Source organism: Salminus brasiliensis, chromosome 14 (genome assembly GCF_030463535.1).
Source record: "Salminus brasiliensis chromosome 14, fSalBra1.hap2, whole genome shotgun sequence".
NCBI lineage: Eukaryota > Metazoa > Chordata > Actinopteri > Characiformes > Bryconidae > Salminus > Salminus brasiliensis.
This window is the reverse complement of record NC_132891.1, coordinates 5,451,318-5,477,730: the sequence shown is the minus strand read 5'-3', so window position 1 is coordinate 5,477,730 and position 26,413 is coordinate 5,451,318. Positions and strand designations below refer to the sequence as shown.

At 42.3% G+C, this 26,413-nt stretch overlaps 1 protein-coding gene across 1 annotated transcript; it reads right to left on the bottom strand.

Annotated features, from left to right (window-relative positions):
- Positions 1-2,376: 2,376 nt before the first annotated feature.
- Positions 2,377-22,726, bottom strand: LOC140577476 (testis development-related protein). The gene is made up of 4 exons (XM_072697471.1): positions 22,408-22,726; positions 12,614-12,661; positions 7,795-7,910; positions 2,377-3,566 (listed from the first exon to the last, which is right to left on the bottom strand). The coding sequence occupies exons 1-4, from the start codon at positions 22,492-22,494 to the stop codon at positions 3,128-3,130; spliced, it is 690 nt and encodes a 229-aa protein (XP_072553572.1). The 5' UTR covers positions 22,495-22,726; the 3' UTR covers positions 2,377-3,127.
- Between the last annotated feature and the right edge of the window lie 3,687 nt (positions 22,727-26,413).

Sequence of the window (26,413 nt, the reverse complement as noted above, 5' to 3'; positions counted from 1 at the left end):
AGAAGACACCAGTATTTTCACTTTTGGTGGTTTTGGATGGTAAATGAAATGGCATCAAAAAGACTGTAAAGGAATCCTGGGCCAGTATGCTTCTCTAAAATATGCCCCATGATGTTCCCCAGCTTTACTCCCAACTCCTGCTTTTTGAAACACCCCCTGGTGGCTTCAGGACATCATTAAAATGATGAACAATGTCCATGTTGACATTCCCAAAGGCCTGGTGCCAGCGGGGACAGCAGTGTTTGAACAAAACGACTGGACACACTGGGAAGCCCTCATGCCTCACATTAGAAACTACACCAACAAACGGCTCAGTCTAATAATTAAGGCAATACAGAACAATCAGCAGTTTCATTTATCACTTAAGGCTCAAAAGGCAGTGGCAAGCACTACAGAGGCAAAATGTGCAAAAAAGAAAACTGAACAATCACTGGTTTTGTGTGTTTAGGGGTGGAGAAAAGAGCTTTTACACAGATTTGAATCGCTTAAAATAAACAAAAGTGTGCAAATGTTTTAGACACCTGTGAGAATTACAGTAAAAAAGCTGCTTATCTGGGCAGTAAGTGTTTATCTGCTCAGTAAATCACTGATTTTAGAATAAACAATAATAATAACACTCCTACAGACAGTGGTGGAGGTTCTCCATCACTGTGTTCATCATTAGAACATCTCCTCTCAAAGTTCTCCTCATGGTGTCTAATATTATTTAGAGTTCTCCTCAGATCAACACCTGGTTTGATGGTAAATCAGGGCTTAATGATGGTAAATCAGGTGAGCTGCTGCTGCTGCTGCTGATGATGATGGAGTTGAACACATCCTCCACGCTGTGCTGGCTGGACTGGGGGGCGTCCAGGAGAAACCTGGAGGAACCGAGCTCTGTTCTTCAGACTAGCTCACAGACAAGATCTCACTACTTTCTTTAGAATGAGAAGCTCTTGTTTCTCCTTTTTACTGGATTTATGTTCACTTGCTTTATCTGTTCTGATGAGATCTGAAGCTTCTACAGTAGAAAATCTCTCACTCCTGGGTTTAAATAATGTGTTTTGGTGGCTAAAACTTTTGCACAGTCCTGTATGGCGGGAGCAGTGGAACTGTGTTCTCTGGAATGATGGATGGTGGTGCACCCTCCATACTTTTGGAGGAGTTGATGAATGCAATCAAATGCTCACAGCAATGTTTCTCCAAAATGTAGTGAAACGTCCTCGTTTCTGGACAGTAGAGACAGTTACTCCAACAAAAGCAGAATAGGCTCCTTTTTTTTTTTTTTTTTTTAACCCCTGATTTTGGAAGAAACCATAAAGTCATGAGCAGGTGTCCCAATACTTTTGTCCATATAGTGTATATTATAATTCTCTGTCATTTCAACTGTAAATTTAGTTCCAAATTCCAGATATTGTACATTTTTCTGTATCTATGTCAGCAGATTCTCCGAATTCTCCAACTGGAGCGTCCCTGGATTACAGTTACTCTATATCGGTCATGATTAACAGGACGGACGAGCATCAGTGACGGTACAGTATTGTGCAGTGTTCACAGTTAGGTGCCAAAATGCCTCATTTAAAAGCTTCTGCTCATCACTCTCACTCTCTCCGTTTACCCAACACTAAAGCATTCACTCACATCTACAGCTACACATCTATATACCCTAATCACCCATTGATTTGTAGAAATTATAAGGCACAGTAGTCTCGTAGGTCACCCTGTCTGTGGCCGTGCAAAGCGCAGACAGCCTTAAGGCAAGCAGGTGGGGCACTTAAGCTGATTGGTCAATTGATTAAGGCTGCAATTTTATACATACTGCCGCGATCATGCAAACCTCCTGCATACATTAACACCACCTCCTTGTTTCTACAGCATCTACACAGTCCCCTATAGGAGCACTGTGTAGTTCTATAACTCCAGACTGTATCCATCTGTTCCTCTGCCCATACTCTTTTATCAGCCTCCTTTCACCCTGTTCTCCAATGCTCAGGACCCCACAGGACTGACCACCACAGAGAAGGCAGTATTTGGGTGATGGGTCATTTTCAGCACTGCAGTGACACTGACGTACATGGTGGCAAGAGTGAGTCAGACACAGCACTGTCCACTCTCTATTAGACACTCCTACCTCCTACCTATCTGTTGCTGCACAGTTTGTTGGTGTTGGTCATCCTCTAGTCCTTCATCAGTGCTCACAGGACGCTGTGGGCTGGATATGTCTGTTTGGTGGGCTATTCTCAGTCCAGCAGTGACGCTGAGGTGTTTAAGAACTCCAGCAGCACTGCTGTGTCTGATCTACTCGTACCACCAGCACAACACACACTTTCTCAGCAGTGCTGAGAATGACCCACCACCCAAATACTATCTTCTCTGTGGTGGTCAGTCCTGTGGGGTCCTGAGCATTGAAGAACAGGGTGAAAGGAGGCTGATAACAGGGTGCAGAGAAACCGATGAATACAGTCTGGGGTTATAGAGCTTCACAGCGCTCCTGTAGGGGAAGGTTTTTACTTTTTCACATAATTGCAAACATTTGTATCTAAATTTCATGGTGAATGGACCAATAAAAAATGACCTGGAATAAATTTGATTCCATTGAAGTTAGTTTTTTTTCCTTCTTCTGTAAAATTCACATTTTGGAGATACAAGGTTTTTGCATGACAGCGACAATATGTACATATACACACACTATTAAATAATAAACTAGTTTCAGCAGTTATGTTGATTTTGACGTGATTCTGAAGTGTTTCAGTGCCACAGTCACGTGTCACTGGTCACAAAGGCAGCAGATAGAGTGAAGTCACTTAGTGTGCACTTCAAGAAAAACAACCTAAAAGCACAACATCTTCGTTTCTTACATAAACAAAATACGAAATAAAACAAGAATAAAATCTAATTTAGCCGTTTAAAAAAAACCCAAAAGTTGATGGTGCTATTCTGGACCTTCAAAAACCTCTGAGTCATCAAGTACACTCAAAAGGGCGCATCCTAATTCTCTTCACTTGCTCCCTTTGCTTGTTCACTTCACTAGCAAGCACTGGCCCGAGTGCTGTCCAATCCCATCAGAGCTGAGAATAAACAAAAAGATACAGTTCCCCAGACTTCATCGCTATTCATCAAAGCTGGCCCTCAGAGGAGGCCGGACATGTCATTTAAGCCCCTCCCATGCGCTCTCCGACAGGCCACCAGGGCTGCGGCGGCGGACGGCGGCCAACTTGTCCCGAGCACGAGCCGCCCACTGGACAGGACGTCCTGCCTGAGGCTCGGTCAGACTAGAATAGCGAGAAGAGTCTTCTTCTGACCCGCCCAAACCCGTCCACGAGGGTAAGGTCAGGGACCCGGGCAGCGAGAGAGACAACGGCGAGGAGAGCGGAGAAGAGTCACACTTTTTCCCCTCTCCGTCACTCCTGCCCTCCCCCAGGGCCTCCTCGCTCAGATGGGGCGGCTCCCAGCCCTCGATCTTGTCCATCTTGCGGCTGGGCGTGATCTGCTTCATCGTCATGGTGATGCTGTCCCACAGGCAGTGGACGCGGTCCTTCTCTGGGTGCTGCTTACTCTTTTCCTCTTCCAAGCTCTTCTTAGCAGACCTGATAGAGGCATGGGTACAGAGTAAGAGACAGAGAGTGAATTTGAGGTAGGGCTGTAATGTGTCTCCTGGAAAATTCATGGAATATTAATACTTAAAAATATGGGAAAATTAATCTAAGGCAGGATCTAAAAAGTTAGGGATTTTCCTCCATAGTTGAATTAAACAAGGGTTCGGTACATAAACAAATGCCGAACTGTGAACCTTAAACACTGTCATTCTTCCTTCATTAGAAAATCCAGCAGAACCAAAAAAAGAGCTTGAAAACAGGCCAATTCCAAAACCCCAAAACTGTTACATCACAGTCTTGATTCATTAGATTTACACCTGCAAAATCGACATAAACCAGTGTTCTTGTGTTCAAAATCGTCATGGAAACCACGTCAAAAGCAGAGCGTGATGACGTGAAGGCGCAGGAGCTAACCTAGCTAGCTCTAGCATAGCATCATTCCCGGTTTGGTCACTCAACAGCTGCCAGGAAAGCAGCACTATTCAGTTAAGACTCAAGTAGGCCACCCCAGCACCTTGCTGTAAACTAGCCAAGCAGTTAAGTCCACCATGAGTCCATTAGTACATTATAAAAGGTAAATCACAGAGTTTCTTTCTAAAGCAAAATAACAGGGTGGTAAACAGGCTTGTTAAACCACATCTAGGCCTAACCAGAGCCACATACACCCACGTCCAAATGTTTGTGGACACCCATTTTTATTGAGCGCATTCAGCTACTTTAAAGTTGCACTCATTGCGGACACAGATGTGCAAATGCACACAAACACACAGCTTGTCTCGTGCCTTGTAGCCCCCTGAAGTATCGCTAACAGAATAGGACTCTCTGGATAAGCAGATAAGCATGAACCTACTGGCACCATGCTGCCTAGTGCCAGGTGTGGGCTAGAGGGGTATAAAGCCCCCCAGCATTGAGCTGTGGAGCAGTGGAAGAGCTGTGTTCTCTGGAATGATGGATGGTTGATGCTCCATCCAGTACTTTTGGGATGAGTTGGGGAGTTTGTGTATTTTGAGGTAGTTCTCTGCTGTCTACACAGTCTGTGGAGAAAAGTATTTGGACGCCTGCTCAATCATGTTTATTTTGCCAGTGTTCAGGGAAGAAGGCTTTCCACAGTAAGTTCAGGGCTTTAAAAACATAGTTTTGCATAGCTAGCTAATAGATAGCCTCACTGAGGTTATCACCTTGAGAAGAAGCTGCTCTTTGTTTATCCATCCTTTTCTTCCCATTCAGAGTGAAAGGCCACTTGTGTAATGTAGGTGTGACACAACTGAGCGGGGAATTAACCCTGGCGAGAGCATGTGGGAGAACTGGGGTGTATTTCCTTTTTTATTACTACTACTTTTTTATTATTACTAATACTACCATCCTAACTAACTAGCTGCACTCCTTTCCGAGAACAAGAGCTGGCTGTATGGAGACTTAATCGGATCACACTGGAGTTTAGCATGCTTTCTCGATGGCTTAAGAACTTCCAGAACCTGTAACATTCCACAGACGTTCAGAGAACAATGTAAGCAAACCCACACAAACCATGTCTTGACCTTTTCTTATCCTCATAGTACAGTGGTTCCTAAGCACTGCCCGGCAATCTCTAGGGCCTGTTCGCTCAAAGTTAACCTCAGAAAGGCTTGTTAATTACTTCATCAGTCCGATCAGGTATTCGGAAAAACGAGACACACTAAATGGGCCCAGTGTTTAAAGCCAAATATATATTCAGATATATTTTTTAACCTGGTATAAAAAAAGAAAAATTAATCACCCACAAACAACTCATTACTCACACCTTAAGAGCAATAACAGCCCCCTACCCCTATTGTTCTGCTGCTATATATGTCCCACCATTATATCCTGATGTGGAACGGCCCCATAAATCAATGGTCACAGTGGACAGGAAGGTGATGCATGAGGCTCAAGGAGTTTCCACAGCTTTGTGAGGAAGGACAGGGTGTAAGACTCAGGGTGGGGTTTCCATTTGGAATCAATGACGCATGCGATAGAGTGAGTGCAGACACCTTCATTAGTGAGGGTATAGACATCGCGGGATGCAAAAAGCTGTTTATAGGAGACCTCCTGCTCAGGTTTCAGGGAACTGCACTCTCTCCTTCTTGGAGAACGCTTTACTTGGCTGATAATCTTGGATTATCTGTCTTGCATAAACAGCATGTTTACGTTTCATAGTGATGTTCAGGTCAGGGGACTGTGAGGGCCATTCCAAAAGCTTGGAACTTGTTCATGGTGGACTTTGATGACTTGGATCTTTGTCCTGCTTTTTTTTTTTGCAGATTTCTTTTGTTCAACTTTAGTTTCTTGACTGATTTAATCATATTTAGCAAATGTGCTAATTATAGGTGAAACCCATCCTTCAATATTTCTAGCGCAGTGCTTCCTGTGCCACTGGCTGCCACACAACCCCAAACACCTTAACAGCTGGCAAGGTCTTCTTTCCATTAAATGCCAGTTGGGACATGGGTACAATAATTAGTTCATCAGCCCATAGCACAGTTTCTAAAATGCCTCTGGCTTATCTTGAGGTTTGCTAGATTGCTAGGACCATGCTACCGGCACATGATGCTCTGGTGATGGAGGCTTCGACTTGTGGTGGGAGGCCAGCCCCCCAGCTTCCAACAAGTGGGGCCAGGAATGAACGATAACAGAGTGGCGTTGGGTAGTGAAGACTTTGTCAAAGACATAAACAAAGTAGAGATGTTTTTAATAGTGCAAAAGACTATTAGTTAGATTGGGAGTAGGGGCTTCAGTTAGATTGGGAGGAGGGGCTTCAGGCTTGCTACTCCTTCCAATATTATTTCATAACATCCCTTATTTTGCAGAATTCTGCAGACTCCTTCATGCAGATCATGTTTGCGGAATAAATGCTGCACAGTAGAACAGTGCACCACCATTCTAAGGTCAGTCAAACTGTCCGGCAGGCCTGTTTGCGGTCATTTGGGGGTGGGGAGTGCATGTGGGGCAGTGGGGCTTGCTTTGCATTTTTTAGCCAGCATATGAAATGGAAATGCATGGTTTTTCACTTAAATATAGCGGCTTTTGAGACACTGCCAAAACAATAAACACAGAACAGGTGTTTTATTGGACTGTAGGAACAAGTTAATGATTTGTTTGGAAATTGTAACAGCATTTATATACTAATGACAAACTTTTAAATCTCCCGTTTGTTTGACCATCACATCCCTTATTTTACCCCACATTAAAGTGAGAATGGGAGGAAGACCAGGTGCATTTACAGCTCCAGAGTAATTGCATAAGCCATATTCTGCTAAACCAAAATATTTAGAGTGAATATTCCTGTTATGAAATATGTTGGCAGTTCAAACCACGGCACAAAACTGTGGGAGATGCCTGTCCGAGTAATGTTTCCTATGATCCTTATCATGCAGCAGTTCTGTGCCAAGCCGTACCAGGCCATGCCTGTGTGCAAAAATGCTGCTTCAGTTCCTGTTTATCTTCACCTCTGAAAACTGCACTGATGCTTTAGTGTATTCACCACTCTTAAACATCATATCTTCCTTTGTTTGTCCACTGCAAATATACATATATATGCAATTTACGGGAGTGAAGGTTGCATCTCTTTGATTGGGATATGATTTAATATTTACCATCTGAATTTATACATGGTAAATATTCAATCACAAAGATTATACATATAAAGATTCTCAGACAAAGAAAATAGTCACCTTGCTCCTGCAGGTGGCGCTGCTCGAGGATGATCAAGCTATAAATACCTGTGGGGTGTGTGTGTGTGATTGGATTCATAGACTTAATTTTTTGTAGTCTGGGATCACTGCCACTGCTGGTAGACCCGTATGACCGTAAGCTTCCATACACCTGCAGATTCAGCTACTTCCCTCACACTATGGTCTCTCTTCTTCAACTGTATCCGCTTTGCAACCCATTTTCCACACATCCAACGAGACCCTCACTGCACTGTACCACCTCTTCCCAATCTATGAATCCCTTCACCCACCCTGGAGGTATTTATCTCCTCGTATAGCGCCACCTGCAGGAGTCTAAAGTTACTACCACCTTAAATACGCAAGATGACATTACATATATATATATATATATATATATATATATATATATATATATATACACACACATATATACATATACATATCACATATACATACATACGTACATAAATCCAAAACTGATGCATCTGAATCCCTTAATAAGTAAAGTTCGCTCTGTTGAATTTGCTTACCCTCTTCGGTGTGACAGAGTGACTCCGGTCAGCAGGAAGTGTTCATCGTCCTGTGAAGGAAACAGCTTCTTGTCTCCCCTCTCTCTCTTTGCTCTGACCTTCTTAATCTTGGAGTCCTGTGGAGAAATGACTGTTCCAGTGAAGCGGTCACAGACTTGCACGCCATCAGTACGAGTATGTACAGTACAGTGAGAACATGCTGTATAAGTTCTTGTCTAATAGCAGACTAAACATAAACTGATGCACATAGTATAGGACACATTCCTTATACAGTCATGTCTTTGTTTATGTAGACAAATCAATAAAAATGTAATAAAAAAAAGATACAAATTAGGGCACCCTATAAAAACACTTATCTCCATTTGTCTTTTTTAATATATTTTAAACATCTGGACATTTAATCCTCATGTAAACAACACAGAGACTGTACCCCACATTTCTTAATACTGCAAATGTGTAGAATTAGAAACAGCTGCAGAACTTCATCTGCAGATGATCAGAAGTCTGCCTGGCATGATGATATTTTATTGTATGGTGATACATTTTGTTATGGTGATAACAGTAAGCTTTTCTAAGCATATGGAGGAGACTGTTAGTGCTTAATAAACACTGATCAGCTGCAGGTTTTATTGCTAACAGTGTAATTAGACTGGGTTCATTAGATGAAGAGCAGCAGATGTTGAGTATAAATCACTGTATTCAGTACAGACGAGGATCTGAATAGTAGTTTATAACAATTTGTTATAAACCGCTACTGATGTTTTTAGTCTATGATTATATGTATCGTGAAAAAAGTCTTTAAGTTTCATGATAGTGTTTTTTTTTTACCATATCGCCCAGCCCTACTTTGTAGCACCTTTATTTTTAAGAGTGTGGAATTTTATAATTACATATACAGCAAATCCTTACATATATACACACACTATATGGACTGCATATGGACCAATGTCCTGACGTTGTACAAAAACAAGTATGCGTGTGTATATTGGGGATGGTGGGGGGCTGCACTTGGCTGCCTGTCACATTCCTTCAGAAGCCCTCCTGCTTAAGTTTGTAAGTAGCTCTGAATTTAAAATACCAGGCCAGCTTTAGAGCTTACGGGGGCCAGAAACCTTTGGCACACTTTTTCCTCTCACTTTACTGATTAGGTTCTTATTTCTCCTCAGCCTTCGTGAGCTTCCACCCCTCTAAAGCCCTCATATTATACCACAGAGGAAAATCTGGACAGAGACTCTGGATCAGAGTTCTGATGGCAGTGCAAGCGGAGTGCAAGAGAGAGCGCCGCGAATGGCTTTGTGATTGTGTTTTGCTTGTGTGTGTGTGTGTGTGTGGATAGCAAGTTACAGATGCAGAAACTGGGGGTCATGCGTAACACACTCGCCACAGACATTCCAAACACTAAAATGGTAAAAGCATGTGGGTAATGTCATTAGCCACTCCTTAGTCCATAACAAATCAAAGGCCTTTGTGTTCTGTCCTTCTCCAGTGCTGAAAATATCTTCAAAAACTGGACCTACATACACACAAACACACTCACACACTTGTTTGTTTGTTTTCATACATTGTTAGGACGTGAGGTCATACGCTGATAATATCATAAGATGAAACGTTCTTTTCAACATTTCAAGCAACTGTAGAGTGGAAAACAGAAAGGGGCACCATGAAAAATGGTGAGAAACCTCCAGAGATTTGAGCTCTTCGGACGTTTCCGCACCTGCAAATCGGACTCTGGTTCGTTTTCCGGCCAGGTGTGAACACAGTAATCGCACTCAGCTCAAAACAGCTGGCGGTTTGAAAGCAGTCTGAAGCGGTTCATTTGTGGCGAGAACGTGGTCTGACCAAGCCAGATGGTTGTCAGCGGTTAGAGCGCCGGGCTATTGATGACAGGGTTGTGGGTTCAACACCCGGGCTCAGCAAGCTGTCACTGTTGGGCCCTTGAGCAAGGCCCTTCACCCTCTCTGCTCCCCGAATGCCCTCTTTGCCTGCTGCCTCAGTGTTGATCTGCACTAGTCCAGAATGCAGGACCTTCTTCTGGATTTCCTCTGGATTTCTTGCTCCTGTCTCAGGCCGATCTGACCAATCAGCAGAGAGAACGTTCTCACATGGTTTGTTGGGACACATTTTGGTGTGCTTGAATTGAATATAAACCAAACCAAGAGGAAAGCACTAGTTTACAAATTCCTCAACTGATTCAGACCAGAGCAAACCAACCAACAGGTGTGTATACATTTATAAGAAAAAAAAAAAACCTAATTTATACAAAGGTCTCGGAAATTAGCTCCTTTGGGTTAAGGATTAGGACTGTTCATGGTCATCATTAAGAAAAGTACGTGTTTATCAGCTATTACCTCTTTTTTACAGAAAGAGGTGGTGGAGGTTCTCCATCACTGTGTTCATCATTAGAACATCTCCAAAGTTCTCCTCATGGAGTCTAGTATTATTTAGAGTTCTCCTCAGATCAACACCTGGTTTGATGGTAAATCAGGGCTTAATGATGGTAAATCAGGTGAGCTGCTGCTGCTGCTGATGGAGTTGAACTCATCCTCCACGCTGTGCTGGCTGGACTGGGGGGCGTCCAGGAGAAACCTGGAGGAACTGAGCTCTGTTCTTCAGACTAGCTCACAGACAAGATCTCACCTACTTTCTTTCTTCAGAATGAGAAGCACTTGTTTCTCCTTTTTACTGGATTTATGTTCACTTGCTTTATCTGTTCTGATGAGATCTGGAGCTTCTGCAGTAAAATCTCTCACTGCTGAGGGAAACCTCTGCATTGTGGTGCATGTCCATGTTAGGAGTTGCAATAATTACAGTCAACATGTAAAGCTACATCTCCCCCACATAACTGCACAAGTGAACAACCGACCTACCCTGCAGCTAAATCTGTATTCTTAGCAGCATAGCGGGTATTTATGTCTGAACGGATTAATAGCGTCCGCAGTGTGTGAGATTCAGCAGTGTGTGTGAAAACAGCTCCACGGTCACAGCTCCGGCCTGTTGCTATTCCCAGAACTATTTTGCCTTTGTCCAGATCATGAAAGAATGCGCCACATCCCCTCCTTGTGCGCTACAGAGTGTGTAGGACACACACATGCACAAACTCATGCATGAGTGCAAACCCACACAAACATCCTTATTCTCTGGAAACCAGGACAAACTACCTAAAAGACAAGAGCTTCATTCACCGAAAACTAACAGCCTGGACACAAAAACATCCCACAACCTCTACCTTTCCTCTGCCAGATCACAGAGACTTCCTACAGACACGAAGCTGATGGAGGTAGTACTGTATACTATAGTATAGGGTGTATACCAGTCTCTGGGATAGAGTATAGAGTGTACACCGGTCTATGGCACAGTATAGATAGTGTATAGTGCTCTATGGTTCAGTACAGTGTATATACCAGTCTCTGGTTTGGTACAGACAGTGTACAGTGGTCTATGGTCCGGTACAGACAGTGTACAGTGGTCTATGGTACATAGTATATAGTGCTCTATGGTACAGTACAATGTATATACCAGTCTCCGGTACAGATAGTGTACAGTGGTCTATGGTTTGGTACAGATAGTTTACACTGGTCTATGGTCCGGTACAGAGTGCATAATGGTCTATGGTCAGGTACAGATAGTGTACATTGGTCTATGGTCCGGTACAGAGTGCATAATGGTCTATGGTCCACTACAGAGTGCATAATGGTCTATGGTCAGGTACAGATAGTGTACATTGGTCTATGGTCCAGTACAAATAATGTATACTGGTCTATGGTCCACTACAAAGTGCATACTGGTCTATGGTCCGGTACAAATAGTGTATACTGGTCTATGGTCCGGTACAAATAGTGTATACTGGTCTATGGTCCACTACAGAGTGCATACTGGTCTATGGTCCGGTACAGATAGTGTACATTGGTCTGTGGTCCAGTACAAATAGTGTATAATGGTCTATGGTCCGGTACAGAGCGCATACTGGTCTATGGTCCGGTACAGATAGTGTATACTGGTCTATGGTCCACTACAGAATGCATACTGGTCTATGGTCCGGTACAAATAGTGTATACTGGTCTATGGTCCACTACAGAGTGCATACTGGTCTATGGTCCGGTACAGATCATGTACACTGGTCTATGGTCCAGTACAGATAGTGTATACTTGTATATGGTCCACTACAGAGTGCATACTGGTCTATGGTCCGGTACAGAGCGCATACTGGTCTATGGTCCGGTACAGATAGTGTATACTGGTCTATGGTCCACTACAGAATGCATACTGGTCTATGGCCTGGTACAAATAGTGTATACTGGTCTATGGTCCACTACAGAGTGCATACTGGTCTATGGTCTGGTACAGATCATGTACACTGGTCTATGGTCCAGTACAGATAGTGTACATTGGTCCATGGTCCAGTACAAAGAGTGTATACTTGTATATAGTCCGGTACAAATAGTGTATACTGGCTCTATGGTCCACTACAGAGTTTGTATACCAGTTTATGGAGGTATAGAGTGTATATTGGTCTATGGTTCAGGGTTGAGCGTATACAGGTCTATGGTACACACTACAAACTATCAGATCTGTGCCCTCTCTACATACCATTATACAAGTATCGCAATGCTGCATTTCTGCCATATCAAAATAGTATCAGTCCAGCCCTAGCATGATGTACAAGCAAGTTTCTTATTGAGACGCCAACAGGGAATTCTGGCAGGGAATTCTGTGACCCAGAGAATGTTTAGCTATTGTATACAGTTATTGAATGGACACTGTGTGTGTGTGTGTGTGTGTGTGTGTGTGTGTGTGTGTGTGTTAGTGCGTGAGTGTTTACCTTTGTTGAGAGGCTCAGCACTTCCTCTGTTCCCTCCGATTCTTTATCCTGAAAAGCAGAAGCCAGTGAATAACACAACAAGGAAACACACACACACACACACACACACACACACACACACACACACACACACACACACACACACCTAGTAACAGAGACATATTTTCAGTTGGGTAACAAACAGAAAATTGTGGGGTTTGGGGGAGGGGGGGGTTATCAACACCCACAGATCATTCATCCCCACACTTCATAAAGCTATTCGAGAACCGCTCTGGACAACGGATCCATTTATTTCTCCGGCCAGTCTGCAGAGGAAACTGATACAATGAGGCTCGGTTAACAATGACCCACTGCTGCACTGAACTTGCAGCAGGCCTCGCAACGTATCCAATCACCGCCGATCTCGCACACTATAGAACCAATAATAGCCACTCTGATCTACTGCTTCCTGCTAAAGGAAGTCTTCCACTTCCCGCCCGTGGGCCGTATGTGCACTATACGAGAGGGCCTTAAGGCCAAGAGGTCCAGCCAGTCTCCTCTAGAGAGGAGAATGTGGCCTCCAAGACAGGGGTGTTACTAACAGCTATGTTATAAACAATTAAAAAGACCTGTACTGTACACGTACATGCAGTATTCAGTTGTGTTCTCTGAGGTTCATTAATAACATCCGAGTGCTTTTATTTACTAAACACAGTTCAAGTCAATTTTTGGAACCTTTTCCATTTTAATTCCTAAGAATTTAAACTTCCTTAGATCTGAACAGGCTATTTTTACTACTCGTCATTGGCTGCTCTGGACTGTGCCTCATTCGGAACAACTATATACATAAATACATAACATCAACAACATGAATGAGCGGTGCCTTAGGCCAAATAGACAGATATACACTACACTGACAAAAGTATTGGGACACCAGCTCAACCATTGTTTCTTCTGAAACCAAGGGCATTAAAAAAATTGAGTTGGAGTAACTGTCTCTACTGTCCAGGGAAGAAGGTTTTCTTGGAGGTGCATTGATGTGAGGATTTGATTGCATGTTAAATGATCACCACCCCACCTCATCCTCAACTCCCCAACTCAACCCAAATGTACTGGATAGAGCACCACCATCATTCCATCATTCCAGTGAACACAGTTCTTCCAATGCTCCACAGCTCAATGCTGGGGGGCTTCATACTCATCCTCATTCATCAATAAAGCCGATTTCACATTCAAAACCCCAGAAAACGTCGGGAGAATCAAGTCCGGACATCATCCAGAGTTGCCCTTTCACACATGTAGCGTACAGCCACCTGTTTTTCCCCCAGATGTCAGATGCTTTCTTACTACAGGAAAAGTTCTGCGAAACTTAGGGTGTGTTTATACAAGAAAATGATATCATAGAAAATGATACTTTGTTATTTTTAGGTCCTGGTTTGCTTTGCAATCATACTGACATATTTGCTATCGAACTAAAATTAAAGGGGTCAAACGGCTGTATGATTCAGACAGAAGGCTGCAGAGGTCTGCACAAGAAAGGTGTATCCGAGGGTTCTGCTTGCGAATCCACGCAATAACTATAAAAACACTTCAAATCGAACCCCTAGATCATTAAACCACACTGCCTTGCCCCATATCTGATAACATACACCTGCTAATTTGTTGATTTCCATGGTTCAATGTTAATGTTAAAGCTGTAAAATTGAACATTACTGTGGCTGCGTCCCAACTCGCACACGGTCTTTACTTCACTGAGGCGACTACGCTAGCTGCTAGTTTTGAAACACTGTAGTGTGCTAGTGTGCAGTTTGGGACACAGCCCTGCTAAACTGAATCTTCCGACGAAAGGACAGAAAGCACAGAAACAGAGTGGGCAGAGTTTGGTCCGTTTAAAGGCCTTTGGTTCGTATTGCGTTCATTCTTCAAACGAACCGCACCAGAGTTCGTTTAGATGCGGACCGAGACCCACCTGCTCAGACTCAGTCTCAGTCTCGGCCCGCTTGTTCGGTGTGGAACAGAGTTTAAAAGGCAGCGTTCACACTTACTCTAAGGAACCGCACTAACAGGGCACTCGCACCAGGGTTGGTTTTAATCAAACCACAGCTGACAATTATCAGCATACACCTGTTGCAGTAGCAACGGCGGCTGGAGACCCTGCAGTGATGCATGTTGGCATCGCAATGAATCACTTGAAACTTAGGTTACACACCAATGTAGGCTGGTATGTTAATATTTGAAGCACTAACCAGCCAAACACACCATTAACTAAAACGACTGATTATAAAATCTAGGTTTCAAAGCACAAATATTGGATCCGGATGACAAGATTTTAATATCGGAAAAGTGGTATCAGGCCACCTCAAACTCAAAGCACCTGTTCCACTGGACATACTCTTCAAAAAAAGAACACCCCCCCAAAAAAAATTTAATTAATAAAAATCGAGTAAGAGAAAGACTGAGATCCTGCTACCATCCACCACTTGGCCTGATCCCAACCAGAATGTTTTCTTGAATGTTCAGGGAGGAGAAGATTAAAAAAAAAAAAAGCTGAAGATATTTAAACCATTTCAACCGATTTGCCCTCTGAACTCTGATATGCCTTATCATCTTAGAGACTGAGCGAGGGTACATTGGGGACTTTCCCAGGGCAATGCTGAGGGTAAGCCTTTGAATCACCCAGCATGGTATTTCTGCTTGGTTCACTTTCCACTGATTTGTGGTGGAAAACGGCCCTAAAATAGAACCTGGACAAGGTGTACAACTCTGTCCGCACAACAATTCGATTTGTTAATGATTCCTTAAGAAATGATTCAATGAGTCATGAAGGTTGTGTTCAAAACCACAGGCCATCGTTATGAACACTATGGCAAATTACAACACCACCATTAGCAGTGCATTTACTAGTATAGCACAGTACAATACAGTATAGTATAGTAGTTGGATGCAGCTGAAATTGCTCAGTTGCTCAGAAATTGCAATCTGATATGATTCAGATTTATCCTGAAAAACACTAATCAGCCATAACATTAAAACCACTCACAGCTAATGCGAACATTGATATCTGTTTCCAAAGACAAGATAACCATATTCATCCCTTGTGTTTACCACTTGTATTATTACCACTATTACTCATTATTCTTACAATAACTAGTATGATTATATTTATTTATTTATTTTTGCACACCTGATCAATAGAACAGCCTTACGTGGTGGTTCAGTGACTTTTACCATTAATTTATTAATAGTTCTGATCAGAGAAGGCCTTTTGTGAGTCTCGGTTCCTCCCAGGGTTTCTTCCTCCAGCTCTGAGGAAGTTTTTCCTTGTCACTGGGGGTCTTAGGTTTTTATGTTGTTGATCTCTCGTCCTCTTATTGATCACTGATTCTACAAAGCTGCTTTGTGACAACGGCAAAACTAAAAAGCACTATACAAATACATTTAATGCGTTGGCCTCTGCCTTTAACCCCTACCCAGCCCACACAGACACATAGTAACAGTGAGCACACATGCCCGAAACAGTGAGCAGCCATCGCTGTGGTGCCTGGTGAGCACAGCGGGTGAAGGGCCTTGCTCAACAGTGGCAGCTTGCTGAGCCTGGGTATTGAACCCACAACCCCCATCATCAATAGTCTGGAGCTCTAACCGCTGAGGAGTAGGATCAGTCAAGGAATTGTTCATCCAGCCAAACCGTGATGGCTAGACAACTGGATCAGAGCAGCAGTCAGTTCCTTCACCTGTCACAATAACCTTTTTTTTATGGACAACACATTGTCCTAGAAATAATCGCGAGGGAGACAAACTTTGCTCTCCGCTGACACACCAGAGTGGCCATGCTGGATGGCGTTCGCTAGTTCTGCTGTGTTTTGATACTTACTGTACTGGGCTGAGTACTGTCAGCGTGTATCAGCTTAGTGGTCAGCCCGATCAGCAGGAGAACTGTATTCCACACCATTGTGGGTTAATGTTCGGCAGTTAATCCGCGGTTCACATTAGTGTTGCGCTTAGCTCTGTGTGCATGGAGGCACCATTACTGATGCATTGGTCACTGCGCACTCTTTTTTTCTACATGATAGCGGTCATCATCTGCTCATAGACTGAGCCTCTCCTCCGACAGAGAGCCTACGAGAGTGCAGAACAGCGCGACTCTGCAAAAATGCATGCAAGTAAAAACAATAGGCGATATCGAGGTCAGCCAAAATCGTCAAGGTCATGTCCCTATGGTGTACGATAAGCTGATAATGTCATCATCAGCAGAACAGGCCCATCAGTACTTACAAAAAATGCTACAACAAAGGCCAACTGGTAAACTGGCGACAGGTCATGGGCACCAAAGGCCCACTGATTAGATCCATGGAGGTCCCACCTCACAACAGCTGACAGGATGTGCAGCTAACAGCTTGCGCCTCGGTGCCAGATACCACAGGACCTTCAGAGGTCTTGTGGAGCCCATGCTTCAATGGGTCAGGGCTGTTTTGGTGGCCCATACAATATTAGGCAATATGTTATGACTGATTTTTCTTTTTTTTATTATATATACATATATTTTTTTAAAGATTTCTACACTGTAAAAATGACTGTCAGCTAAAAAATGAACATCTACTTCACCAAGAGAGCTTCTTCATTTTAAGTTCTCCTCTGGCAAGCCGCTCCACACTGCATGATTTCTCATGCTGACAGGGGAATTAAACGGAGCATGCCAAGTTTAAAGTTGTTAAACTTTTCGAAGCACTAAAGGAAGGCTAATTCCACTTTCTCCAGGCTGGACGGAGGAAACACTGTAGACCTTTCATTTCTCCCCATCTGTGAAACACAATATGAGCGAGCGTGGAGCTGTCTGAGGGACAGAACAGAGACAGAGAGAGAAGAACAAGTGCAGGATGGAGGTGTACACTTTCCTCCTCAACAGACTTTCTATTGACACTCTGACAAAGAGCCAATTCTACTGAACAGTGGATCCTACTGAATCATACTGAATCCACCAACCAAATAAAGTTGAAGCTGTGGTGTGAGAGAGAGAGAGAGAGAGAGAGAGAGGGGTGGATCTGCTCATTAGATCAGCTTCATGTTTGGTGTTGAGGGAATGGTTCTCAAACCAGTTTTGGACTTTCTCTGCTCTGTGGGTTCTCAGCACTGGCCACTGGAACCCACTGAATTAAGGACATAGTGAAGTAGGTGTGGACGATATAGCGAAAAAGGTCATACTGAAGGCTTGAAACATGCATTAATATATTTATTTATTTTTCTGTAGGTTGAGTTCACTCAAAATGTTGTATCAGGAACCATTTTAATATTCATTTGATACCATTTTGATGATTTTTATTTATAGAATTTACTGAATTTACTTTATTTATAAATATTGTCACTGTCATGCAAAAACCTTGTATCTAAAACCCCCCCTGAACAAAACAAAACAAAACTTTAACTTCCAATAGGAGTTAATATTAAATATTTTATTTTTATTTAGTCACTTCGGAGCATTTCTATTGGTCAATTCATTATGAAATTTTGATACAATTTAAAGAATAACTGTAAGACTCGTGAATTGTGTCAAAAAGTATGAAAAAATGAAATTTTGGTGATACCTATTATTCAGTAAATACTACCAATTATTCAATAGCTGCTATAAAACTAATATGTAGGATGTGTTGCTTGAAGACTAGGAGCTCAAGAAAAGGTCTACATACAGGCCTTCATGGTTAACACAACATAAAGGACAACAGCTAGACTCAAACTATGCCAAAAAGTAAAAAACAGCAGAATGTTTTTCAATTGGGATCAAAAGCATTACAATACAGCTTTAAGGTTAGGATTTACGACTCGAATAGCAGAAGTCTGCAGTTCTGGCCGTTCAGTTTACCGTAGACTGTTTGTTTTAAGCTTAGTTGGTTATGTAAGTGGAATTGTTCATAAAGGCCTGGCCACTGAACCAGCAGTCACCTTAGTCACAGAGTGCCTTTATTAGAGCTTTGGATGGGGGAGCCTGTGGCCTGCTCTCTGTCGCAGCTGTGTCTCCAAGAGTCAGCGTGTTTACAGAGCCGGGCCTGCTGGGAAGAAGGACGCCGAGGCCCTGCCAAGGCCAGCCTCCAGCATACTGCCTGAACCAGACTGAACTCCCAGCACTGCGGGGGTCTGCACTGCAGCTGATCTCCCAAACCAGCTCCAAAACGAAGTGCAACAGTAAACGGAGGGATTTTTATATAAACTTAAAACCAAGGAGAAAGAGTCGACCTCTTCCTGCGCTCTTAGTCGCTGCCCCGGAGCGGCGCTGTGGGGAATCTAGCCTTCCTTTCTCTTCAACTACAGACAGTGCAGAGTTAACACACCTGGACAGCTTGGGGAACCGTCAACGACGGGAAATACAAGAAAACTTGTCAATATGCCAGATTTGAAGGCGGCTATGCAAGATTTTGAACAATATTCAGTTGAACGTGTTTATTATTTGAGCTTAACCTGAGTGCAAACATTAAAAATCATGTATAAAGATAGCTAAAATAATAATAATTAAAAAACATACCTTTTAAATATGGTTTATACGTTTTTGTAATGTCACAAAATAATCATAGCAGGTTTTCGCCCCTTTTATATTAAAGTAAAAAAAAAATAAAAACACCATCTCCCATACTGCTCTCTGAATGAAGCATGATGAGGTTTGGAATAAGACAGTCAATTAGAACGTAGATTTTTTAACACTGATCAGTAACAAACAATCTGTTTAAGCCCACAGACCCTGTGTGTAAGCCCACACCTGACCTGCTCTCATAACTGCATTACTGTCATTATTAACATCAATTTCATAGGCCCCAAAATTGAACCCTGTGAGACACCATAAGATACACTAAACCAAATGATTACCATATAATTCACAATAGTTTCTGCATTAGGATTAAGTTTTATAATGGCAGTATATATAAAAAGGATCACTTTTGATAATAGAACAAACAATTAAATAATTAAATAAATACAAAGAAAGCTTCATCTGAGGTGGAGCTCTTTAAAATCAGTTCATATCTAGCTAATCAGAATTTCCGAATTATATGAATTATATTATTTCAGAATTATATGAATTATATTATTTCAGAATTATATGAAATAAAAGTATATTATACTGTATTACAGATTAATCTGCTGATTATTTTCTTCATGAATTGACTGACTGATTTACAAAATGTAAAAAAAAGTAAGAAAATTAGACAACAGTACAAAAACAATGGGAATCTCTGTTCGTTTGCATATTTAAGCACAACTTTCATACCATGGGATGTCGAACCTCATACAAAAAAAAAAGTCGGATATGGGCCCTTTAAAACTCCACGTCCGTTATCCTGTTCCGTAGACAATCTAAAATACAATTTACTATAAAATCTAAAATACAATTTACAATTCTACAGCAGAATTGTACCAAAATAAATCAAATTCTGGTGAATTGGAAAGTTGTCACGGCTCTTCATATCGATTCCTAGAGAATCAAATTCAAGCTGATTTGTTGACAGGTCTGAGATGCCCCTATTATCCACTCTTTATTTTCATTTGGTTCGGTTATCCCAGGCCTTCGCCACTGAAAGTGGTGCGAAACCGGTTTACGGTCATTATCCACGTCCAGGTAAACACTGTGCCACTAGCAAGTACGACCAGGAACCTCCGTCATTCCACATACCCACACACAGAGCCACAGTTATGCATAAATATTGACACACTGGGTAAGACTCTGAAAGACATACGGTGAAAATAAGGTTCACACAGAGTATTGCTTAGTAATGGTGATGTGACATCTCAGTATAATCAGTGGGATGAGAAGCAGCCTTTACAGTCCCACTGTATCTCTATTTAGTCATGTACACATCTCATGACCAAGGCCTGAGCTTAGCTGTGTGTGTGTGTGTATATATATATATATATATATATATGTGTACATTTAGGACAGTGACAGATTCCCAACATTTAATCATTAAGGGTAAGTCAGCAGGTTACTGTTCTTATTATATTATCAGCCATAACATTAAAACCATCTGCCAAATACTGTGTACTGATTCATGGCAAGACCTCTGAAGTCCTGTGGTATCTGGCACCGACGAGCAGATCCATCGGGCCTCCATGAACCAAATCAATGAGCCTTGGGAGAGCAGGACCCTGTCGCTGGTTCACTGGTTGTTCTTTCCTGGACCTTTTTTTGGAAGGTACTGACCACTGCATACTGGAAACACCTCACAAGACCCGACTTCATCTAGACATCACAGTTTGGTTCTCAGATTCTTACGTTTGGCCATTTTTGCCCACTTTTTACACAAATATAATGATAGAGTTGTATGTCTTGTTTGGCTTGATGGCAAATTTAACATTCTTCTTAGTTCAGTTTAGTTTTCTTGTTGTTTTTATTCCATTGTAGTTTTGATTATTATTATTATTATTATTATTATTATTATTATTATGATCCGTGTCGACCTGAGGAGGATGGGTTTCCTCTTTTGAGTCTTGGTTCCTCTCGACCTGAGAGAGTTTTTCTTGCCACTGGCTTGCTCAAAAGAGGCTCGGACCCGGATCTCTGTAAAGCTGCTTTGTGAAATCATTTGTTGTGAGATACATAGATAGAGCTACATAAATAAAGTTGAAAGTTAAGCATCAGAGGAGATGCTTTTGGGTTTTTTTTTGCTCATGTAGTTTTTGGTTTAGTCTACTGTTCATAACACCCAGTGATATGAACAGACAGAGGAGATCATCACCACCCTTGTTTTTGTGTTTTTTTACTCTCTTTCTGTTTCCTGCAGCACTTACTTGTGAAAAGGTTGACTTTGTGTGTTGGAATAATGACTTTTATTCTTAAAATTATTATTATTTAAGTTTAAATTTGGACATCTCTTAAAAACATGACTTATCTCAAATAACGAATTTTAACTTCTCATAGTTCTGACACTCTTCTTTAATTAAAAGAATTATGCCAAAAATAATTACTAATTTTTCAAAAGTGTTACTTAATTAAAAAAAAAATATTGTTCAACATTGATTGATTTTTTTGAAAAATCCTTTTAGTTTTTGAAATGTTTTCTTTAGAAGTTGTAGTTTCTAAATAATTATAAGAATAGTTCACAACTTCAACTTATTATCCTGAAGAAATACCTTTAGTTATTTTAAAATGATAACTTCTTGAACTAATCTTTAGCGCTCAACATTTAAACCTATTTTTATTAAAAAACACAAATTAATTCTTATTCTAAATTAAGCTTAGTCTTAAAAAACTCTCTTTAGTCATTTTAAAAACTTTTACTTTTTAAAACAAATCTTCTCAATATTTAAAACGTATTTTTATTAAAAAATAAAAATGAATTCTCATTAAAAATTAAGCTTAGTCTTAAAAAAACTACCTTTAGTTGTTTTAAAATCTTCAGAAATACCTGTTGTTGTTGTTGAATTTGTTGAATAATTTTATTTAAGCTCTAACTTTTCATTAAGTTCAGATTTTCTCACAAATTTTATTTAGTCCCTAAATTATAACTATTATCTTAATATTCTGTCATTTTTCAACAAAAAAAGAGACAACAAAAAGTCAAGCAAATAAGTCGTTAATTCAAGATAATTCGAGATAATTACATTCCACAAATCCCGAGATAATGGGTAATTATTTCGAGATACTAAATAATTTGACACAGCTGCCAAAGATAGGACGATCAGACACCGTTCCCCTCCTCTCTCTTCTCCTCCCAGGCAGGACTGCTCTCCACACAGGACCTCAGTCCAGAGCTGCTCCAGCATCACACCCAGAACCCAGCCTTTGTTTAGTGACCCAGCCCAGCCCAGCCCAGCCCAGTCCAGCCCAGCCTCACCTTCTCTGCGTGCTCCTGCTGCCAGCACACCTCGTCCTCCTCGGAGGCTTCATCCACCAAAACTTTGCTCTTGCTCTTCTTGAACATGATGGCGGACAGACAACAGCAGCAGCAGCAGCAGCAGCAGCAGAGGCACAGACGCTCCCACGGGGGGCAAAAGCTAGACGCTCCCGGTTCCTTCCAAGGCACACGAGGTGGGGTTATTTCGAGGGGAGTTCCCGGTCAGATTACTGCTGCAGGGACAAAGCTAGGCTAACATCTCCCTCTGTCTTTATTTCCTCCAGCTCCAGCCAGCCCTGCCTCTCTTTCTCTCTCTCTCTCTGCTCCGGTCTGTGTGGTCTGAGCTGGTTGAAGCACCTGAAGCTCCGCTCCTCCCCCACGCCCCCCTGGATCACGCTGCTGCCCGCCAGCCAGTCGCCTTCCTCGGCCACAGCTGTGAGGGAGGGCCGCTGCTGCAGTGACCCACCCACCTGGACAAGCAGGCTCGTCTCTGATGCTCTCACTGATGCTGTCTCCTCTGAAACTGGACTGTGCTGAGCTTTTGGCTGTTTACCAAAACCTCCAGAGCAAATACATATTTCTAAGTGCTGGTCTGGGGTCAGCCGTGGCATTTAATCCTTACCTAATGGAAGGGAAAGCTATAGTAGACCCCAGGCTATAGGAACCTCTGCAGGATTCCTATATAGGGATGTGTATAGTTTTCTACAGTAGAGGCTCCAAATATGATAAACTTTTATAAAACAAGATTACATTAGTATAATATAGCAATATAGACAAAATACACGTAAATCATATAATTATTAGTGTGTTAATGAAGTTAAAACTGCTAAAATATTATTATATTACTATGGCCTTAAAGGGGGAATTCAGACACGTTTTAAAATCTCTAAATAATTACATGTTTAAGGTGTAAACAGTGTCAATCAGGCTGATTTAATGTGAGATGCTCCATTTCAGAGAAATTTGCAGCGTCAGAATTGTTCACAGTGGTGGTGAATGGAACCAGACATCAGAAGAGTTTAATGCCGGTAGAAAGTGCATCACAGAGCGACACAAAAAATGCTTTAAGCGAATATGCTGACTGATTTTATAGTCATTTTGGAAGATATCTGCCTAAAATGTTTTATTTTATCCTATTTATAGTGGATGGGTACATGCAGGGTGCTGTGAGATAAAATAGCCCCCCCTAAAAAAACTGTATTTTCTCAGTTTAACAGCTTAAATGATCACAAACTGTGTTAAGTTGTTCAGTTACCTGTACTAGACTTGCTCGTGTGGCACGCTATTATTTATAAGCTAATTTCATTTGTATACGTTGTAAGCCTCCATTGCTGGTTCGCTACATTAGCTTGCAGCTGAACTGAGGACGTCAACTTCAAACACTGAACATGTTTTGGCTGATCAGCTACAGTGGGCTTAAGGGGAGGCTCTGCGCTCAGAGAACAGAGACTCTGGAGGTGTCCCAGTGCATAAGTCAAAAATATCTTGGGAAATTCCACGTTAACTCTTTCATTGCCGTGTGGAAAAGCCCCGGAACAGGCCGTGTGTTGGTTCGTGCTGCCAGACGGCAGCTCTGGTAGCTCTCTGCAGCTCCGCTGTTTATCCGGACGCGCTGAACAAAATGTTTATGCAATTTCAGGCAGCAGTTAATGATCTGCCAAGAGAGGCCTCAGGCTCCGAAAAGCAGTGGAACATGACAGCACCTCTGTTACAAATGCAAATGCTGCTGTTTAAAAACGCAAATGGTTCCTGATTCTAATGGACTGTTTGACATCTGATCAGGCCGATGTAGTGAAATACCCTGACGTACTCAGAACACCACATTTTGGCCCTTATTTACCAAGCCTTTATGCAAGCTTAGCAGCTGTAAATAAAATAGTGACACAAGCAGAACTAAAAATAGCTATGAAAAAGTTTGTGGACGCCCCTTCTAATCAATGCAGTCACTACTTTAAGGTGCACCCACTGCAGAAACAGATGTGCGAATGTACACACGGCTTCTCCTGTGGAGAAGTACTGCCAATAGAATAGGACTCCCTGGAGCAGATAAACATCATTAACCTATTGGCACCATGTCTGATACCAAGCATGGGCTAATAGAGGGGTATAAAGCCCCCCAGCATTGAGTGTTCTATGATGGTGGTGCTCCATCCTATACATTAGGATGATCACCACCACACCTCATCATCTCCAACATCCTAACTCATCCCAAATTTACCTAGATGGAGCACCACCACTGCTCCACAGCTCTGAGCTGGGGGGCTATATACCCCTCTAGCCCATGCCTGGCATTAGGCAACATGGTGCCAATAGGATCGTGATCATCTTCAGGGAGCTTCAGAAAGTCCCACTCCTCCACACAGACTAGTTCATTCGAGAGGGTGTCCACAAACATTTGGAAATATCTTGTAAACTGTAAGCTTCCATTTTTCATATTTGTTAGCTACATTAGCCTGGTAGCTACACTGTACTGCTAAAGAAGCAAACCCAAGACACCAAACATGTCCTGGCTGATCAGATACATCTGTGGTTAACAGGGAAAACTATGCAACAGTATCTTCCTGCCAAAGTAGTTCTTAAATAATATCTATTAAGCAAAAGCCGTGAGTGATTTCCCCTGTGGTGCAGCTCGTGCCGTAGTGCAGACTCACACTGGGGGAAAGTTAGCGTGGGAATTCTGATTCTGATGAGAAGGACGGCCACTAAAAGGCTCCTTGGATCTTCTTCTCCATTAGGGAGGTGTAAGGTCGCCCTTATTCATGTTTTTCTGGTGTTGTGTGTAAACAGGAGGGACGATGGCCTGTCCAGGACGTTCTGTCAGAGCCGAGTGAACACAAGCACGATAAGAATCTGAAAGCAGTCAGAAATGCTTCTCCAAACAGAATCGGCTCAGGAATACAGTCATGTGGGTGTGTGGGTATGTTAATTCTGTCTGACGGTCACGCCATGTTTATAAGAACAACCCCCAACCCCCCTTTAAATTAACGCACTTTTCAGTGTGTCCCCAGACAAGGACACAGCCAAGAACATCCACAGACAAAACTGCAGCTTAGGGAGAGCTATGAAGTCGTCAGAACAGTCATTTGTACTTAATTTCATTGATTAACTTAATTATTTAAGCTTTGTGTCGAAGGAGAGATTTACATTCCCCTGTAAATGTGTCTTAATGTGTCTGGTTTTTAGTCATCTAGCAGCAACTGGTGTAGCATAGGGAGTAACAACATCGCCTAGGGTCTGTCACCAGGGACTCTGTCATGCAGATTTCATCCAGAGAATTTGACCCTTCCTCTCTAGAGAGGTCACCCAGGTGCTCAGATGTTCAAGTCAAGTCAGATTTATTTGTATAGCTTTTTACAACTGTTGTCGTCACAAAGCAGCTTTACATAAATAGTGATTAATAAAAGACAGAGACAAAGAAGAAAATATCATAGGACATGAAGGATCAAAGACCCCCCAGTGAGCAGCCAATGGCGACAGTGGCTTTTAGCTGACGCTCTTATCCAGAGCAACTTACAAGGTAACTCATATTACAGAGGTGGGTCAGTGTAGTGTTAGGAGTCTTGCCCAAGGACTCTTATTGGTGTAGCGCAGCATAGTCACCCAGCCCGGGAATCGAACCCCAGTCTCCCACATGGTGTGGTAGCTCCGTGGCAGGTAGTGGTGTTATCTGTTGCGCCACACCAACCACCAGTAGCAAGGAGAAACTCCCTCAGAGCTGGAGGAAGAAACCTTAGGAGGAACCAAGACTCACAAGGGGGGCCCGGCCCATCCTCCTCTGGTCAGAACTATTTAAACATTAATGATAAAAATGACCAAACCAGGTATAACAGAAAGTTAATAATGGTGATATTAATAGTGTTTTTATAATAGTGAAATTAATAGTGTTCAGTCTTTCGACACTTCAAGACTTGACTACTGCAGCTCTCTCCTGGCTGGTCTTCCTCTGCGCACCAAGTTCAGCCATGTTCAACATCCTCTGCTGCTGCGTTCTCTCTTCAGTGGCTTC

What these genes read in the sequence shown, in the direction of transcription:
- LOC140577476 (XM_072697471.1), bottom strand. Translation starts at nt 22,494, where the DNA reads ATGTTCAAGAAGAGCAAGAGCAAAGTTTTGGTGGATGAAGCCTCCGAG. An exon ending in AGCAGGAGCACGCAGAGAAG is followed by an intron (nt 12,662 to 22,407) that starts GTGAGGCTGGGC and finishes TCTGCTTTTCAG; the next exon opens with GATAAAGAATCGGAGGGAAC. An exon ending in TGCTGAGCCTCTCAACAAAG is followed by an intron (nt 7,911 to 12,613) that starts GTAAACACTCAC and finishes ATTTCTCCACAG; the next exon opens with GACTCCAAGATTAAGAAGGT.